Here is a 19,249-nt window from a genome sequence, read left to right on the forward strand (position 1 = left end):
CAATGGAGAAAAAATAACAAATGGCCACATGAGAAACTGTCTGTTGTCCAAAGCCAAACTATGTTTTTTGTTTATCTTTTTAGTTTTTCAAATTAAATGCAGCACATTTGAATTTGTCTACAGAATCAACACTGTTTGATTTAAAATTATCCGGGTCGTTTGAGAAACTCTGAAAGGTTGGATATAACCGTAACTTTCTAATCTCTACCGGGCTTTACTTAAACCCTTTCAACTTTGGTCAGATGAGACTAAAGAATGAACTTTTCACACTGCAAAAAGGGACTAAAAGTAGGTAGGAAGTTAGTGTATTTTTCATTGATTTGAGCTGGTAAATCAGACTATTTGCCAATGGAATACGATTTTTGCACTTAAAATAAGAACAACTCATCTCCATCATCTTATTTCAAGTGCAGGGTATCTAATTATCCTATCTTGTCTTATTTTGCTGCTCAAATCAAGGGAAAATTTACAAATTTTAAGAAATTTTTACTTACTTTCAGTTCCCTTTTTGCAGTGCAGCAGCAAAAACTCCAGGTGGTTCTGGTGTAAAACAAAGGATGAATTTCGTCATGCTCACGGTTAGGTACGGTGGAGGATCTGTGATGCTGTGGGCTGTCCCTGGAAAATTAGAAGTTGTTTGCCAGAAAAGGGAAAAAGAGAAGTCATTTGATCTTTTCACAGGATATCGATCCAAAGCATATGTCCTCATCGACACAGAGACGGATCAGTACCGTCCTCAGGCCGGTGTGAAAATCCGTGTGCTGAGCTGAGAAGAAGGGAGCAGAAGTAAAGGAACCCGGACTGTGCATAATCTCAACATCCTAAAAAAAGTCAAAGGGCCAACCTTCTGGAAAAAGAGGGTTTTACAAAGTGTCGAGGACATTTTGTTTTCTCCAAATTAATAAATTTAATCTAATTAAATTTAGGATTTCTCATTTTTTTCATTCTCAGCCAATTTGGTTCTGGACTTTTTTGCACGTCTTGAACGTAACGTGTGGAGGATGCTGTCTCCATCTATTCAATCCATTGTTAACAACACTGCAAAAACGGATCTAAAAATAAGTAAAATGATCTTAAAGTTAGTGTATTTATCCTTGATGTGAGCAGGTAAATAAGATTATCTGCCAATGGAACGAGTATCTTTACCCCTAAAATAAGATAATTAGACATCCTGCACTTGAAATAAGATGATGTAGATGAGTTGTTCCTATTTTAATTGCAAAAATCTTATTCCATTGGCAAATCATCTTATTTACCTGCTCAAATCAAGGATAAATACACTCATTTCAAGAAAATTTTAGTTATTTTCAGTTATGTTTTTGCAATGAAGCCTCTTTTATGGAGTGAAACAGACTAAAAGCATCAGTTATACGTCCAGTGCCTGCTTTGCTCTGCAAAAAGCACCTTTAATTAAAACGCTACAGAAAAACAGGACAGGGAGACGCTGCACCTTCAACAGCCTGGCCGTGAGAGGACAGCTGTTCTCCTTCACTGACACAGATCCATGAGAAGGCCAGGAGAAGAGAAAGCTTTTTGCTCTCTGATGCTTGCAGCGTCACTTCTAACCGTTTGGTCTGTGGGAAGCTGCCACGCTGGGGCAGCAACATTGCTGAATCCCCAGCGGGCGGCTGAGCTTTGAGCCCCTCAGTCAGCGAGGCCTGGACGGCACGCCAGGTGTCCGCCGCCCTCCTCCGCGTTCGCCCGCGCTAATGTTCCCAGCTGAAGCGCGTTCATCACCACCAAATTAATCAGGGGCTGACTTACACGCCACATCTGGCTCCGAGGGGACGCTGCCACCGCGGCCACGTCCCAGGACTATTCGGTTACTCAGGGCCAAACGGACACGCTGAACGGTGGAGCTCATGTGTTGTTGTTTTTTTTTTTTTTCATTAACTGTACCAGTTCTGCGCTGATTCCTGCTTCTTCTCCCGCCCCACAGGCAGGAAAGATTATTGTTTTCTACAGAAGGAAGACCCTCCACGTTCTCTGTCGATACCTGGTCTGGGCCGTCATCCTGGTACGTTCCACCTGCTGAATTAATGTCCACAGGGACGTCGCCAGAATCAGAAGATTCTGACCGCATTTGGGTTCTCTTACCAAAATAAATGTATTTATCATTGGTTTTAGAATGTTTCTAAACACCTGAGGCTTATGAGCAAAGATACAAAATAAATAGAGTAATGATTGAAAAAAGGAATGTACCAATGCACTACCAAGTTTGGACCAATACCCGATATTGATACTGCTGTTATGGCCGATAACCGATATTTATTAATGTGATATAAAATCAATTTATATTTCCCTACACCTTCAACACTGTGAAAAAAAAGCAGTTACTCTGCGGACATAAGTAAATTAAGCTTTAATTCAATAAAATTTTATTTATACAGCCCCAATTCACACTACATCATCTCAAGGCTCTTTCCAAAGTCAAATTCCATCAGATCCTCCAGATTGGTCAGAAAGTTTCCTCTCTAAGGAAACCCAGCAGGTTGCATCAAGTCTCTCCAAGCAGCATTCACTCCTCCTGAAAGAGCGTAGAGCCACAGTGGACAGTCGTCTGCATTGTTGATGGCTTTGCAGCAATCCCTCATACTGAGCATGCATGAAGCGACAGTGGAGAGGAAAACTCCCCTTTAACAGGGAGGAAAACCTCCAGCAGAACCAGAACCAGTGTGAACGCTCATCTGCCTCGACCCACTGGGGCTTAGAGAAGACAGAGCAGAGACACAGAAAGCACAGAAGCTCACATTGATCCAGGAGTACTTTCTATGTTAGATGGTAATAGCTGATGATCTGCCTCCCTTGGATGATGTCACAGCTAACAGAACGCTAAAAATAAAATAAAGTACGTGCTTATTGCTTCTATCAGAACTAAGTAGCAGTTGCTGCACTGACCTACATCAGAAAAGGTTGCTTCCCTCTTTCCTCGGGCTCACAGGGTTGTGTTTTTTTTTTTTTTGCCCAAAATTAAAAAAACACTCGTTTTATGTCCCAACATTTTTGTGTTGGTTTCATCAGGCCACAGGACATGTCTTCAAACATCTTCCAGCATCCGGAGTGCATTTGGAAACAGCAATAATGATTTTAGAGGACCTTCTCCTTCCTGAATGGCATGTCCATCCCTGCTGCTGCAGGACTTCATTCACTGTGGATCATGTTAGGCTCTCAGCATCTTCAGCCAGCATCTTCGCACCTTTCACACCAGAACACGATCACCTATGGGTCACAGGCATCATGGCTGGACGCTCTCATGCTCGTGGAGCGCCACGGTTTTCTCTCTGATGTCCTGGATGATTTTTTTTTGGGGGGGTGATCTGTGATGTCACAGAGGGAAGCAGCGTGATTTAGGCGTTGCCTTAAAATACACCCTAACACCACAAGGCAAGGCAAGGCAAGGCAAATTTATTTATATAGCACAATTCAGTACAAAGACAATGCAAAGTGCTTTACATGATTAAAATATAGCAAAATAAAACAGAATAAAAGCAAGTAGGAATAAAATGTAGATAGAAAAAAAGAACAAAAAAGTGGTGATTCAGTTAACTAGAACGGATGAAGGCAATCCTAAACAAATGTGTTTTTAATCTTGATTTAAAGGAACTCAGGCTTTCCGCACCTTTACAATTTTCTAGAAGTTTGTTCCAGATCAGTGGAGCATAGGAACTAAATGCTGCTTTTCCATGTTTGGTTCTGGTTCTGGTTCTGCAGAGCAGGCTGGAGCCAGAAGACCTTAGTGGTCTGGATGGTTGATAACCTGATAACAAGTCTGTGATGTATTTAGGTGCTAAGCCATTTAGGGATTTATAGACTAACAGAAGTATTTTAAAGTCTATTCTCTGAGATACAGGGAGCCACAGGCCTCCCTGCATTCAGCTCAAAGGTCAGAGGAGTACGAAGCCATGGCATCATGTCGGCGTTCCCAGATTTAAATACAGCGATCCTAAATGAACTAAAATAGGAACGGTTTAGTCAGATTTATTGTCATTGAGAGGAAGGCGATATGTCTGCTTTTAATATATCCATATATATATATATATATATATATATATATATATATATATATATATATATATATATATATATATATATATATATATATATTGTTTTTTTTTTTTTTTAGAATGGGGGGGGCTTTGGCTAGGCCTAAAAAAGACATGCCGGTATCCCTGCATGCCTCACCCAGAGCCTGGATGTTTTACTACGCCCCACAGGTAAACTGCAGTGTGTTTGCCAGTCGCCCAGCTGTTAGTCATTGCTGGTCATAGTCATTCATTAGCAGGACTTAGCCGAGGACATGTGTGTGATCTCATCACAAATTCAGCAGCATCCATGTGTGGCTGTGTTTCCAGGAAGACATGAGTATCCGCCGCCTCGGGGGGGGGGGGATACACACATCGCCTCTGCCCGCCCGCCTGCTCGGGTCTCACATGTGGTTTTGCATTAAAAGGCTTCGGCATGACGTGGCTGGGTACCCGCATGCAAAGCATCAGGAACAGACGCCTCGACCCGCTAGAATAAACTGTTTCTCAGCTAAATTCAAAATAAAATAATCGATACTTTAAAGCTTTCAGCTTCAACGTGTTTCTGGGTGGTCTCAGAAGAAAGAGGACCGAGCTGCCATCTATTCCCTTCAGAACGGGCGTCCCTCAGGGAGAAGGCGAGCGTTACATGAGACGGCCTGTGTTGCATTTCTAAAACCTGCGACAGGAGGCTGATATTCTGCCCTAACGAGCGCCGGAGCCAGCCACGTCAGACGGCCAGGCGGTGCAGAGCTGGCCTTGGCGTGAATATGCATGTCCACTCGCTGCAGAGGCGAGGCTGGTTTGTAAAAACGGGGTCAGGAGGAGCGTCAGCGTGCGGGGGCAGACTTCCTGAGCTGCTGCCGGCCCTGTGACCTGCAGCGATGATGGAGAAGAAGGGGCTGGGAGCGTCGTCGCCATCGTCCCGCCTTTGAAACCTAGCTGAGCTGGAGGAAAACAGGGATAACCTCAGCTCAGCCGACTTACAGTCATGGGAAAATATTTCTGTCTGTCAAAAACTAAGTACATTCGATGAGAGAACACTGCAAAAAGGGAACTAAAATGAACCAAAATCCTCTTCAAATTAATGTATTTTTCATCGATTTGAGCTGGTAAATCAGACTGCCAATGGAATAAGATTTTTTTTTTGCACTTAAAATAAAAACAATTCATCTCCATCTTATTTCAAGTGCAGAATGTCTAAGTATCTTATTTTAGGGGTAGAAATTCTCATTCCATTGGCAAATAGTCTTATTTACCTGCTCAAATCAAGGAAAAACATACAAATTTTAAGAAAATTGTTCTTACTTTTAGTTCCCTTTTTGCAGTGAAGACAACGTGTGGCTCTCCACTGATCTACAGCAGCATCTTGATCTATTTCCTTGCGTCAGCCTTTTTGGTGCTGGTGTTTGGACCATTGTCCTGACAACGATGTTCAGTCCAAGCCTCAGCTGTCAGACGGACAACCTTACATTGGACGCCAGAATAATTAGGCACACAGAGGAGTTCATGGTAAACTCAAACACTGCAAGATGGCCAAGTCCTGTAGAGCCCAAATCATCACCCCCCACTCCCCCCTCCCCCCACCATGCTTAACCTTGGCCTCATCTTTACCAAAAGCATTGAGCTTTAGAAAACTTGATCTTCAAATGTACGTTTAGAGAGAATTTCTAGAGAGAATAACCTGCTAACCGAGGAGTCTGACATGGAGCTCTTGGTTTTTTTCTCTCTGAGCAATTCAGGCTCTGACCTTGGCAGGGAGATGCTGGAAAGTTTAGCAGCGGTTTCCCACATGTTTTCCACCTGGGAACCATTTTTTTATAACGTTACAACGATGGCCCTCCAGTGGTTTTGATCCCTCCCAGATCAACGAGCAGCAGCCATTGCTTGTCTGAGGTGATTGCTGTCGTCTTTCCTTCCTGGCACTGTGTTTAAAAACTCCTGCTCTTATAGCGGTGCTCACGCTGATCGTTATTTAACGGCACCTGACTGCCAAGTCTCCTAAAATCCATTGGAAACAGTAAGGTCACACTTAGTTTTCCCCACTGTGGAAACTTTTCATTCTCTTTGATTCTATGTGGTGAAACTAAACTAAAGGTTCAATGAGAAAATCTTTTTCTTAAATTCTAGTTTTGCATGTAATATTACCGGTAAATTATACATTAAATTAGTTTAAAAGATGTGCTTTTTGCTGGATCATGATGCTTTTCTTGTTTTAACCAAATTATTTTGGTGCCAAAACTTTATCAAGCAGTTAAAAATATCCGTTCAAACAGGGCTCCCATATGTTTGGTATAGAGGACAACTGAGTATTCTCAGACTGCAGTCACACTGCAAAGATCATCTGTCACAATGTAATAATGGGAATTTAATTAATTATATTATAGATCATTATGAATGATTGAGCTCTTGTTTGTGCAGGTTGCAAAAGTCTTTGCATAAAAACATTAAGACCAAGATTGGAGAAGTTTCCAATTTCCTAAGATAGCAGCATTTTACTCTGGTGACTGGGCTGACTCAGCTCATCATTATTTACAATAAATGCTAAAACCAACATGGAGATGAATGCTTTTTTTTCTCTTTATTAATAATTTTATGTGACAGGTCTTCAACCCAAGTAAAAAAAATAGTGAGAGCTTCTAAAGGAATCAGTAACCTTCATTTTAGGTTTAAAATGTTACTACACCCTGAACACACACTTGTTGTGGAAACACACGGAGGTGGCAGAATCATGCCGGGGGAAGCTGGTCAGAGAATCAAATAATGTTGTGTCAGATTGGTCTAGTCAAAGTCCAGACCTAAATCTAAATGGGAATCTGTGGTAAGCAATAAAGATTTCTGCTCACAGTTGTTCTCCACATCCAAGCTGACTGAACTTGAGCTATTTTCCTAAGAAGGAAGGACAAAACCAGTTTGTAGTTGTGCAAAAACGAATGTCAAAGGAAAGACCTGCAGCTGGACCTGAATAAAAGGATAATCAGAAAAGTTTAGATTTGGGGCTGCAGAACACAAACTCGCCACACTTGCTTGGGTTGTTATTTGCAAAAGGTGCTGAAAACCATCCATCATTTTCCTTCCACTTCACTGCTTTGTCTTGGTCTGTTATGTAAAACCTCAATAAAACTCAGCAAAGTTTGAGATTATATGTGTAACGTTGGAATGCGAACACTTTCTGGTTCCCTATTCCCGCGGCTGGATCTATTTTTACTCCTGTTCCGAACAAAAGCAATTAGTTTTAGTGATTGGCCCGCTCTTCATATTGACGTTTCTAAACCCGATTCTGGTTCACACCGGAGGCCCGAAGCAGAGCGGGGCTGCTTTTATTCTTCAGACATGTGTTCTCCACATTAACAGACCTGCTCCACGCTGCGTGAGCTCAGCCACAGAGTCTTTCCTGAGCGCAGTGTTGATGCATTAAACAACCAGCTGGGTTTTAATCCACGGCTCCCCTGTCTCTGGTCTGTTTCTGAATCCTGTGGCAGAAAGATATCGGCGCAGCCATGCATCTTCCTCATAATAAACAACAGCCCCAGTTAATTAAAGTTCAACGATCAGGCCTCCGAAGGGCTAGATTGAAATTGAGCGATTGCCCCACATACCAGCCCCATCCCACATCCTGCAGCCTGGATAGCCTGGAGACTCAATCCAGCTCCAGCTAAGCTATTTCCACCCCATCGATTCTGTCATCTACACTCATGATGGATATCCATCTAACGAGCATCTCTGGATTCTGATGCACCGCTTTGGGTTTTCTGTCTGGTGCACAAAACGTTTCTCCGTGTATCTGAGTCCCAGATAAAGGTGAATAGATAGGACCTTAAGATATGACGATTTATTATTATTTCCTCTGCATTTTAAAGTGTTGCACTGCAAAAAGGGAACTCAAAATAAGTAAAATTTTCTTGAAATTAGTATATTTTTCCTTGATTTGAACTGCTACATAAGACTATTTGCAAATGTGATGAGTATTCTTACCCCTAAAATAAGATAATTACACATCCTGCACTTGAAATAAGACAATGGAGATGAATTGTTCTTGTTTTAAGTGCAAAAATCTTATTCCATTGGCAGATAATCTTATTTACCTGCTCAAATAAGGGAAAATGCAAGCATTTCAAGAATATTTTACTTACTTTGAGTTCCCTTTTTGCAGTGTGTTATGTATCTCTTTACACTGCAAAAAGGGAACTCAAAGTGAGTAAAATTTTCTTAAAATTTGTTTATTTTTCCTTGATATGAGCAGCTAAATAAGGCTTTTTGCCAATGGAATGAGAATTTCTTTCCCTAAAATAAGATAATTAGACATCCTGCAGTTGAAATAAAATGGAGATAAATTGTTCTTATTTTAAGCGTAAAAATATTATTCCATTGGCAAATAGTCTTATTTACCTGCTCAAATCAATGAAAAAAACACTAATTTCAAGAGGATTTTACCTTCATTTAGTTCCCTTTTTGCAGTGTAGATAAAAAATGGTGACGTTTTTGCAGTACAAGCTCTAGATAAATATGGAACCACTACATTATGATCTGCAGTGAGAGCAGGGATCAGGAGGAGGAAAATCTGCAGAGATTTGTTATTATTATTTAACTTTTATTTAACCAGGAAGTCCCCACTGAGATTAAGAATCTCTTTTTCCAAGAGCGATCTGGCCAAGGTAGGAGCCAAATCACAGCAAATGCATACATAATAAACACCAAGTTCCATTTTCATGACAAAAGAAATACAAAATGTTAAAAACACAATGAGACTCCCAAGAGAAACAAGAACATATCTCCATCACGACATTCGTTACGGTGGTTTCTAACTTCAGCTCTTTCGGTAAAGTATTACACCCCGGAGGTGCTGAATAAGAAAATACAGTTTTTCCCAGTTCAGTTGCAACTCGTGGCTTTTTTGACAGCAGCCACTTTAAGGAGCGTAGCTGATGGAGAATATTGTGTGTTAGGAGCCCAAGTGGAGCGGTGAGGTTACAGGGAGCAGGGATGAAGGGGGTGGAGGAGTTTTAGTAGTCCAGAGCAACGGCAAGCGTGGAAAAGAGGTGAGGAAGCGTGTCCAAGGAGGTTAGAACGGTCAGAGAAAAGCGTCATGTGTGTGTTTGAAAGTCTCAGCGAGAATGAAAGGTGTAGAAGATGGAGGTGAGACCAGCGATGCTGTCAGGTTTAGAGACAAAGGAAGTGATGAAGATGTTGAGGTTCCCTTTGGGAGGGACGAGGATGGAGAGAATCAGGAAGGAGTCCACCAGATGGATGTTCTGGAGATAAAGCCAGACTGGGGTGGTTTGGACACGTTTAGAGGAGGGATAGTGAGGTTTATTTTCCATAAACTTTTCTTTTTTAATGTTAGAATTCATCCTTTTTAATAAATGATGATGTAGGGGAATCTGGTGTTTTTGTGTTTTTGTACTCTTGAAGTTAAATTTAAATGACTTCCAGACTTACAGTTTCCCCAAACGGTCTGGAAAAGAGTTGGATTAAAGTGTTTTCAAGTTCTGGATAAATATGCAAAAAGAAAATAGGATTTTGTTAAAAAAATAGACTATTTCCTATCCTTTTATATAAAATGTACACACCCAATCAACCATTCTTCCTTTCTTTTTGCATGTAAACTCCAGCAATGACCGTAAACATACTGAGAACTTTGGAAAGTTGAGTAAACCAGATAATTTATGTAATAAAATCCCTAGAATTGATACGTCCAACATATTTGGGCCAGAAACCGCAGCTTCTGGGGTTCAGTGGACCAGTGGGACAGGAAATGGGAAGGGAGGTGGTTCTTGGCCAATGTGGACTAAAGAGATTTGATCCATTACTGCCTCTCCAGCTCACAGGAACCATGTTTTACTTTATTTAGCTGCTGATAATGGTTCTAGTTTGGCTCCTTCTGTCCACGTCTGCTCAGACTTGCTTGAAATGTTCAGACTCAGCCGACCCACAACTAACATCTAGATGCACCTTCCTGATGGAGGGCAAAGTTTGAGCGGACAGCTCAGTTTATGAGGTTAAGTGGTCGAGTCAATCATCTGCAGCGGCTCGTCAAGGTCTGCAGGAACGCTGGACTCACAGGCAGAGTCGGACTTGTGCAGTACTTGTTTTAGAAATCTGCTTGATCTAAAATAAATGTAACTATACTTATTAAAATGTTATTTAGGGATGCGGTGGTGGTGGAGGAGCAGCAACACACGGAGGCCCTGGTCCTCAAAGCAGCGGTTCCAGGTTCTAGTCCCGGCCTGCACTGCAAAAACGGAACTTAAAATAAGTAAAATGTTCTTAAAATTTGTGTATTTGTCCTTGATTTGAGCAGGTAAATAAGATGATTTGCCAATAGAATAAGATTTTTGCACTTAAAATAGGAACAACTCATCTCCATCAACTTATTTCAAGTGCAGGATGTCTAATTATCTTATTTTAGGGGTCAAAATACTCATTCCATTGGCAGATAATATTATTTACCTGCTCAAATCAAGGACAAATACACTAACTTTAAGAACATTTTACTTATTTTTAGATCAGGTTTTGCAGTGTGTGGACTTTTACTGCATGTCTTCTCTCTCTCAACCCTGTTTCCTGTCAGTCTGCTTTAAAATAAAGTCCACTAATGCCACAAAAACAATTACATTTTACTTATGTTGTTCAGATCCCAGGCAGACGGACACTGGTTCTGCTCCAGATTAATCCCTGTATTTAGCACCATCCATCTTCCCCTTAACTCAGAGCAGTTGCCTATGTGCCTTTTGGTAAAACGCGCCTCTTTATTTATATATACTTATCCATAAAGCCTATTGCACTTGTTTTCTCCAGTAGGACCATAAAAACAAGCAGTGTGTTTTTGCTTCAGTTTGGTACACTGCAAAAAGAGAAGTAAAAATAAGTAACATTTTCTTGAAATGAATGTATTTGCCCTTGATTTGAGCAGGTAAATAAGATTATTTGCCAATGGAATGAGTATTTTTACCCCTAAAATAAGATAATTAGAAATCCTGCAATTCATCTCCAATAAGGTGATGGAGATGAATTGTTCCTATTTTAAGTGCAAAAATCTTATTCCATTGGCAAATAGTCCTATTTATCTGCTCAAATCAAGGAAAAATCCTTTAATTTCAAGAAAAAGAATCTTATTTTTAGGTCTATTTTTGCAGTGTAAACTTTGTGAGGGAATGAACCTTTGCTTGCAGATAAAAACAGAACAAAAACTGTGTGCTTTTCCTTTAATAAGGCAAAATTCAGCCTATTTCCTCTCATTAAACATTGCAGAGCAGGGAAAACATTAATAAATCGTAAATAGATCTTGTTCATTTTGAAGAAAGCAAAGTGGGCCTGTGAGGATTTTCACCTGAGCGAGGTTGGCCCACCTGGCAGGAAGGTTGGTCCAACTCCAGTTATCTCACCTTTTATCTGACGTAGTGATGTGGAACCCAAACACCACGTTGATTCCCAGCTTTCAGGCGAGGGACCCGACTGGCCCTTCGCCTCTGGGCCCTGACGCGGTGCTGCCGGGCTCGTTTGACTCCCAGATAATCGGTTAAATCGCCGGGGCTCCGTGTTTTTTTTTTTTTTTTTAAGCAGCGTTGCTTCATCGCCCCGCATTGATTTGAAATCTGTTTCGTTTCCACCCTCAGGGAATCTCCGCGGCCATCCTTTCTAAGTGCACGCGAGACGGAGGATTTATACCTGTCAATAAAAACCTTTGGTAAGTGCTTCCTGAGCCTCTAAATCCAGCCACTTTCCCCTCACAAAGAAAAAGGGAAGGATGGGCACAAATCACGGCTGCTAAAACACGAGTTTACTTACCTCCAGCGGCAGCTACAGCTGTAAATAATCACCCTGGAGTGTGAGGTGGGGGTAGGGGTGGGGGGTGTAATCACTTTTCCAGTAATCTGGAGTCCTCACAAGGACTTTCTGAATATTTTTTCCATCTCTTTGCGATGGAAAGGGGATTTGAGCGTGGGAATATGAATTTCTGAACCGAATGTTGCCTGATGACCGATCATCAGTAAAGATGGCGCCTCCACGTGCGCCGCTCCCACCCCCGAAACGACGTGAATCATTTTAATGCTGCAGCAGGAGGAACGCCATTACGTCTGTGATGTGTAAGCAAATTTCTGGTGATTTTCCCCTGGGGGCCCCCCTGCTCATCCCTCGCTATTACTGCACCTGCCCGGCTTTTATAGGCCGTTCATCACGGGCGGGTTATTGAGCTGTTGAGTACGAGTCCCTGCCTGGATGTCTAGAGGTAATTAACTCCTGGCTAAGAGTCCTTTTTGGCCCAACTTCAGCCGGGAGACGAGATAAATAAATAAGAAGGCTCGCCGCAGAGAGGTTCAGCTCGGCAGCCATTTTACAGCAGGTGGTATTTCATCAAACATTGTTGCACTTAGAGACGGACAGAAACATGGCAGGCTGGCACGGATCCTCGGGGCGCATGCCAGGGATCCACAGCTGATGCTTCGGGCCCCAACCGGACCCACGGCTTCAGAGGATTGATGGACTGGATCTGTTTACACTCTTGTTGACACCAAACAGCTTGTTGTAGCAATGCCGGCGCTGGCTTAGCTGCTGTGGAAGTTGCTGATGGTGTGTTTCTGCAGGTCGTTGTCCTACGTGGCGTGTTTGGGCTGCTTCTCGTTCCTGCTGCTTGGAGGCATGTTCTTTGTCATTGACGTGAAGGGCTGGTGGCACGGACAGCCCTTCATATACCCAGGTACTGCATCCATGAACACATGACAAAGTCACTTAATAAGATGTATTGGCTTCAGTTTCTAAATGTTTAATAAACTAAATAATGTGAAATATACTCCAGATCCAAAATCTATATGTGTAATTTTAATGTATATATGAGTAAAAAGGTTTTGGGGGGGAAAACTGCTGACTTGACAGTTGTCCAGCAGCTCCAGAAGACAGTCAGTGGCTCCGACCACAGCAGAGGTAAGACGCTCATTGTTACAGAAGCCAGCTGTTCACAGAGTGCTTTATCCAGGAAAGTTCATGAAAAGTTGAGTTGAAGGAAGAAATGTGGCAGGGGAAGGTGCACAAGCAACAGGGATGGCTGTAGCCTTGAGCGGATTGTTTAATAAAGCCGGGCAAACACTGTACGATGTTTTCAGTCGTGGTACTTAGATACTTTAACGAATAGAACCAGAGGACCCAGAATTCAGCCAGACAAACAGGTAGTGTTTTAAGACAGTTTATTGGTCGGGAGACAGGCAATTGGTCAGAATCATGATGGCAGAGTCAGGCAGGATGATCAGGTGGAATAACCAGAGTCAGCAGTCCGAGGGCCGGTCGTGAGTCAAAGCCGGGTGATCAGAAATCCAGAGACAGACCAAAATCAGAATCCGTAGGCAGAGTCGGGGCACAGAAAGGGGTCAGGGATCCAGGTAGCACAGATAATCAGGTCAGACAGGGAAAGGAAGGCTCTGAGAATCAGGAGGCAGAAACTGGTCAGGAAACAGGCAGACAGGATTCAGGATGCTGGATTAGACTCACCGGTGGCTCGTAACAATCTGGTACTAGTGACTGGTCTGAGAGCTGGTTATATAGTCAGTGGTGCAGGTGGATCACGTGACATCTAATGAGAAACGGGGCGGAGCTGCACAGGTGTGTCAGGTGAAGAATCAGACCAGCACTAGTACCAAGATCTTGACAGATCCAGCTCAAACTGTAGAACGAAAGCCTCAGGGTTTAAAAGTTCACAGTTCACAAAATCTGTTCTTACTGTAAAGCCCCACGCTCTGATGTGATCTGACTGCTCATGCTGTACGCCTAAAAACCACGTCGGACTCAGCCCCGTAGAAAGATGGCACTACTCGGACTCATCCATCCGGAAGCCAAATGTAAACAGTAGAAGAAGAAAAAGACAGAAGTGTTGATGCTCACTGTTAAAAATGAGGCTCACAAGAACGGAACGCGCTGCCTTGGTAATTCTACGAGTAGCTCCTCTGTAGTTTGACTCCATGTCACACCTACCGCCGTCATGCTTCTCTCCACTCCTACGTTTTCATCAGAGAACAAGAAGAATTCCCTTGTTTGCACATGCTCAGTGCGCAAGGTTGGGGGAAATCGGCTCAAAGCTCTGCTTCAACAGCAGGAGGCGCTCACCCTCACCTCACGAGGCAAGACTAATTTTCAAACAGGTTTGATTTTCGTCCAACTGTACGATTCCTGATCAGGAGGTGGTCGTGAGAGGCTAATCGCCCCTCGTTACCCCCTGGATGCTACATGACGCAGGACGCACCATGCAGCTGAAACACGACTGAAGAATCGGCCCGAAAAGGATAAAAACTCGTACAGTGTATGCCGGGCTTAAGGTCCCTTCAAGAATTAATGGAGATCCGCAAAGAGTGGACCGAGGCTGGGGTCGGCGCCTCCAGAGCCCCCAGGACATGAGCCACAACTGTCCTATTACCCTTCATAAGCCTTTCCTGAACCGGAGGAAGTGTCAGAAGTGTCTTACCTGGGCCAAGGAGAAACCAAGACAGTTGCTCAGTGGTCCAAAGTCCCATTTTCAGATGAAAGTATAATTTCCTTCTCATTTGGAGATCAAGGCCCCAGAGTCTGGAGGACTGGCGAGGACTCCATGTTGCTTTAGGACCTAAAGTTTAGGTCCAGTGGGAAGTTTCCAGAGTCAGCGATGATCTCCTGGTGTTGGTCCACTTTGTCCAAAGTCAACCAGCTACCAGAACCTTTTAAACCACATCATGGTTCTCTCTGCTGAGAAGCTTTCTGGGGATACTTCAATGATCATAGAATCACTGCGCTGATTGGCCAGAACCTGATCTGAATCCCATAGAGAATCTACAAAGTATTGTCCAGAGAAAGATAAGCGACTCCAGAACCAACAATGCAGACCAGAAGTCATCCATCAGAGCCAGCTGGACTTCCTGAACACCTGAGCAGAACCACCGACTGACCTCCTCCATGCCATGCTGCACTGACGCAGTAAGGGACTAATATCAGACGTATTGGACTCAGACCCTAAGAATTATTGATTTTATTATTTATGTCTACAGTTAGTTCCCTTATGACTTCCTGTCTGGCCTTAAAAAGCTGTGGTTAGTGGGAGTGAAGTTTCAAAAAGTCAAACATTCAATTTAGTCACTGGAAAAAAAAACTCTTTTAGAGCGGATTATTGTGGTTTAAACAGAACATTTTGATGAGAGCAGTTATTGATTTATTTAATAAAACCATCAACAGATGGGGGGGGGGGGGGCGATGGTGGCTGAGGGATTAGAACAAGGCACCTGTGTCCTGGGAAGGCTGCAAGGTCTGTGGCTCAAATCCCACAGAGTGCCACTCCTGGTTCCTGAGCAAGACCTTTAGCCCCAGTCTGTTCCCTGAGGGATGGTTTAAAAGCAGAGGACACATTTCATTGGACTGTACAAAGTTTCAAAGAAATAAACCAGTCAGGGGAACAGCTGATAAACTTCAGATACTAAACCAGCTCTCCTGGTCAGCCTGATGGTCAGGCTGTCGATTCACTGCCCAAGTCTTCTGCTGTTGCTTTTCCATAAACTGTGTCCCACTCTCAGCAAGCTATACTCCACGCTTGGTTTTCTTTTGCTCGGTTTAATGTTGCTTTATGTCGTCTGTTTTCATCTCTCTGCTAATAATTCAGGTGGAGCGATCCAAGACATTAAATAAACCTGAATTTCCTGTCTGTCTATTTTTTTTTCTCCACTCCATTTCTCCCTGATACAGGATAGGTTCAAACAGCATGCCTAACAAAGAGTACCGTTCTGAGACTTTTTTTTCCATTATCTTGAGCAAAAGTGTCTCGTTCTGTTCTGAAAACGCCTGAACCACGTTCTCCCTTCCTCATCCAGGGATGAACTCCATCTTTGTGTACGTTGGCCACTCGCTGCTCGGCTTCTACTTCCCCTTCAGCTGGGAGATGCACTTCCAGGGGAGCCACTGGGAGATCCTGCTGCAGAACCTGTGGGGAACCGCGCTGTGGGTGCTCATCGCCTACCTTCTCTACAGGAACAAGTTTTTCCTCAGAATATAAGCAGGACCCAACTCCTACCTGCAGGCCTTAGAAATAATTATTTTTTATTCTAGTGGTTTTATTTTATACGGAAAATGTTTTAGCTTTTTATAAAATTCCTCTTTTAATTTAAGTTCATCTATTTGGCAAGAGGAAAATAAGTAATAATTTATGTTTTTATAGCTTTTATGACGTCATTCTATGCGTCTATGTCCTGTGGTTCAGATATCTGTGGAAAGAGCTTTCTAAGTAAATAATTAATTCATTAAAGCATAATGAAAGCAGAAATGGTTCACCACTTTGTGAAAATTTATCCAAGGAGCGCGAGTTGTCCTGTCGGGAGCAGATGAGTTTAGAAAAAACGATTATTTCCTGACAAATTAAAGGGTGGATCTCTCTGATTTTAGGTTGCTGTGGCCAGTGACTTCAGTTTTTCGGGCAAATCTGCAATCCAGTAAATAAATAGAGTCAGTGGTTCAAACCCAGGACCCTCAAAGCAACAGTGACACCAACTGTGCCGCTCTGTGTTGGTTGCCAGACCGAGAAAAAGAACAAATAAAGACAAAATAATAAAGTAAAAATAGGTAATAGATTAAACAGAAGGCAGAATAAAAATAAAGCGTCTTAAAAGACAAGTAGTGGATGAGAAAGTGAACTGCAGAACTGCAGCGAAAGCTATGAAGAGCGGCAAGTGAGTGTGACCAGGCATCTGGGCATGACTAAAGGAATAAATGTGGCATAGACTTCAGCATTAAGGATAAAATGCTGGATAAAAGTAACGAACAGCAGACAGAAATTAATTACATCCTCATCGTGTATATTGACCGTACATGTGCATGTATGAGGGGATGCTGTATGTATATCGGGCCATACAGACGTTCTGTGTGCTGCTCTTCGTTGCATCCTGGGTACCGTCAGTCAGGATGCTCTCCACCGTGCACTGGTAGAAGTCCATGAGGAGGTGCGGAGGTAGTCCAACCTTTCTCTGTTTCCTCTAATGCCCTCGTTTCAAATAACTCGTCTGCAAGCTAGTTAGAAGTCACTGCAAAAAGGGAACTCAAAATAAGCAAAACCTTCTTGAAATTTTTGTGTTTTTCCTTGATTTGAGCAGGTAAATAAGACTATTTGCCAATGGAACAAGATTTTTGCACTGGAAATAAGAACAATTCATCGTCTTATTTCAAGTGCAGAATAGCTAATTATGTTATGATAAAAATACTCATTCCATTGACAAATAGTGTTATTCAGCTGTTCAAATCAAGGAAAATACACTAATTTCAAGAAAGATTTACTTGCTTTTAGTTCCCTTTTTGCAGTGTAAATGATACTCCACACTTTTATCTGTGAAATCCAGGAACATAAAGGAAATCCTGCAACCTTGCATCCAAGCCAATCAGCAGCAGCAGCGCAGAGAAAGGTTGTGAAGAGTCCATCTATTAACATCATTAAACCACGGGTTGGTCTCTAAACAAGATGTCTGCTCTGCTCCATAGAAAAAAAAAAAAAGACTGATTAGATCAGATGCGCTGATGTGGTACTTAACAAATTAGGCCAAGTGATTCCACCACACACACCAGGCCCCACCATTATGAGCCGGTTTCCATGGCCGCCGCTCCTCCTGTCATTGTGTGCGGACGTGTTCGTGTGTGAGCCATCTGCCGTGCGGGCGACAGCGCCTTAATGGGGGTCAAGATGCACCGCTCGCAGAGGGGTGCTGCTAATGGGGCTGACACCTCGTTCTGTTGGCGAATCTAGGCGATTACGCTCATTGGTTTCATCAGACGAGCCCCGCCGCAGCCTGAACCTTCAGATGTTGAACAATTAAATGCATCATATCACCTAAAAGCTGCTAATTAAATCACTCCTCCGTGTTGTGCGTCAGGTTTCAGGATGAATGGCTGTTAAAGTGATTTAGGGCCTGCAGACGTGAGGCCGGCGCGTCTCATTGTCAGCGCCTCGTCGTGAAGTGACCATCTCGTTAATGAAACGTCCAGACGGACGGCCCTCCAGAAGCTGCAGCGGCGACATGCTCTGTCCTCTGAGCTGCAGCTGCTGCTCGGGTCCCGCTAGGTGCATCCTGCTCCTCTTGAACGAGGCCCAAGTCCATAATGGCTTTTCCGAACCGCCGTGCCAGTAATGGAGGCAAGAACGCTGATGCTGAAGGAAAGGAGATCAATAGACTCGCCACAGTTTATTGGCACGTTTGAGAACAAAGTTTTCCTTGTAAATACCGATATGTATATTTAAGGTTATTTAGAAGATCTGCGGCATTATCAGCGTCAGGAAGAGATTTCTGATTCTGGCATCGTCAGGGGAACCGGTCAGTGATGAAGCAGGCGGTGTGGTTGCTCACGCCACGTTTGCACCAGTGCGTCCGTATTGATCCACATGGCTGTAGTCTATCAGACGTGGAAACTTCATGTCATGGTCAGTGTGCTCCTGCTCACAGACATATATACGTAGACGCGTCATAGGGCGCAGGTTCGCACGTCAACGTCACCGCCATATTGTATGTGGCAGAAAAAAGTTGAGTTATTTTATTGTGAACGTGAATCAGAGAAGATGCCTCATTCCTGTGCTGCATGTAAATGTATTCTGGCTGATTTCACTACTTGTATCTGCCTTCTATAAACTAAGGCTGCACCATGTTGCAAAACTGGACACACTAAAGCTGCAGAGTGGCAACACAGGCTATATATATATATATATATATATATATATATATATATATATATATATATATATATATATATATATATATATATATATATATATATATATATGTATATATGTATATGTATATATATATATATATATGTATATATATGTGTATATACATATATATATATGTATATATATATATATATATATATATATGTATATATATATATATATATATATATATATATGTATATATATATATATATATATATATATATATATATATATATATATATATATATATATATATGTATGGTTGCACAGTGGCGCAGTGGGTAGCGCTGTTGCCTTGCAGCAAGAAGGTCCTGGGTTCGAGTACACCCCTGGGTCTTTCTGCATGGAGTTTGCATGTTCTCCCTGTGCATGTGTGGGTTCTCTCCGGGTACTCTGGCTTCCTCCCACAGACCAAAAACATGACTGTTAGGTTAATTGGTTTCTCCAAATTGTCCTTAGGTGTGAGTGTGTGTGTGAATGGTTGTTTGTCCTGTTTGTCTCTCTGTGTTGCCCTGCGACAGACTGGCAACCT

General features: G+C 42.6%; 1 protein-coding gene across 1 annotated transcript in view; it reads left to right on the forward strand.

Annotated features, from left to right (window-relative positions):
• si:dkey-192p21.6 (uncharacterized protein LOC565246 homolog) overlaps window positions 1-16,060 on the forward strand; it is a 44,810-nt gene extending 28,750 nt beyond the window's left edge. The window contains exons 15-18 of the mRNA XM_012850188.3: window positions 1,940-2,017; window positions 11,639-11,709; window positions 12,608-12,720; window positions 15,842-16,060. Of these exons, the coding sequence (XP_012705642.2) occupies window positions 1,940-2,017; window positions 11,639-11,709; window positions 12,608-12,720; window positions 15,842-16,023 (444 nt within the window). The 3' untranslated portion in view covers window positions 16,024-16,060. The remainder of the gene's footprint in view (window positions 1-1,939; window positions 2,018-11,638; window positions 11,710-12,607; window positions 12,721-15,841) is intronic.
• Window positions 16,061-19,249: the final 3,189 nt, after the last annotated feature.

This window comes from Fundulus heteroclitus, chromosome 22 (assembly GCF_011125445.2).
Source record: "Fundulus heteroclitus isolate FHET01 chromosome 22, MU-UCD_Fhet_4.1, whole genome shotgun sequence".
Classification (NCBI taxonomy): domain Eukaryota; kingdom Metazoa; phylum Chordata; class Actinopteri; order Cyprinodontiformes; family Fundulidae; genus Fundulus; species Fundulus heteroclitus.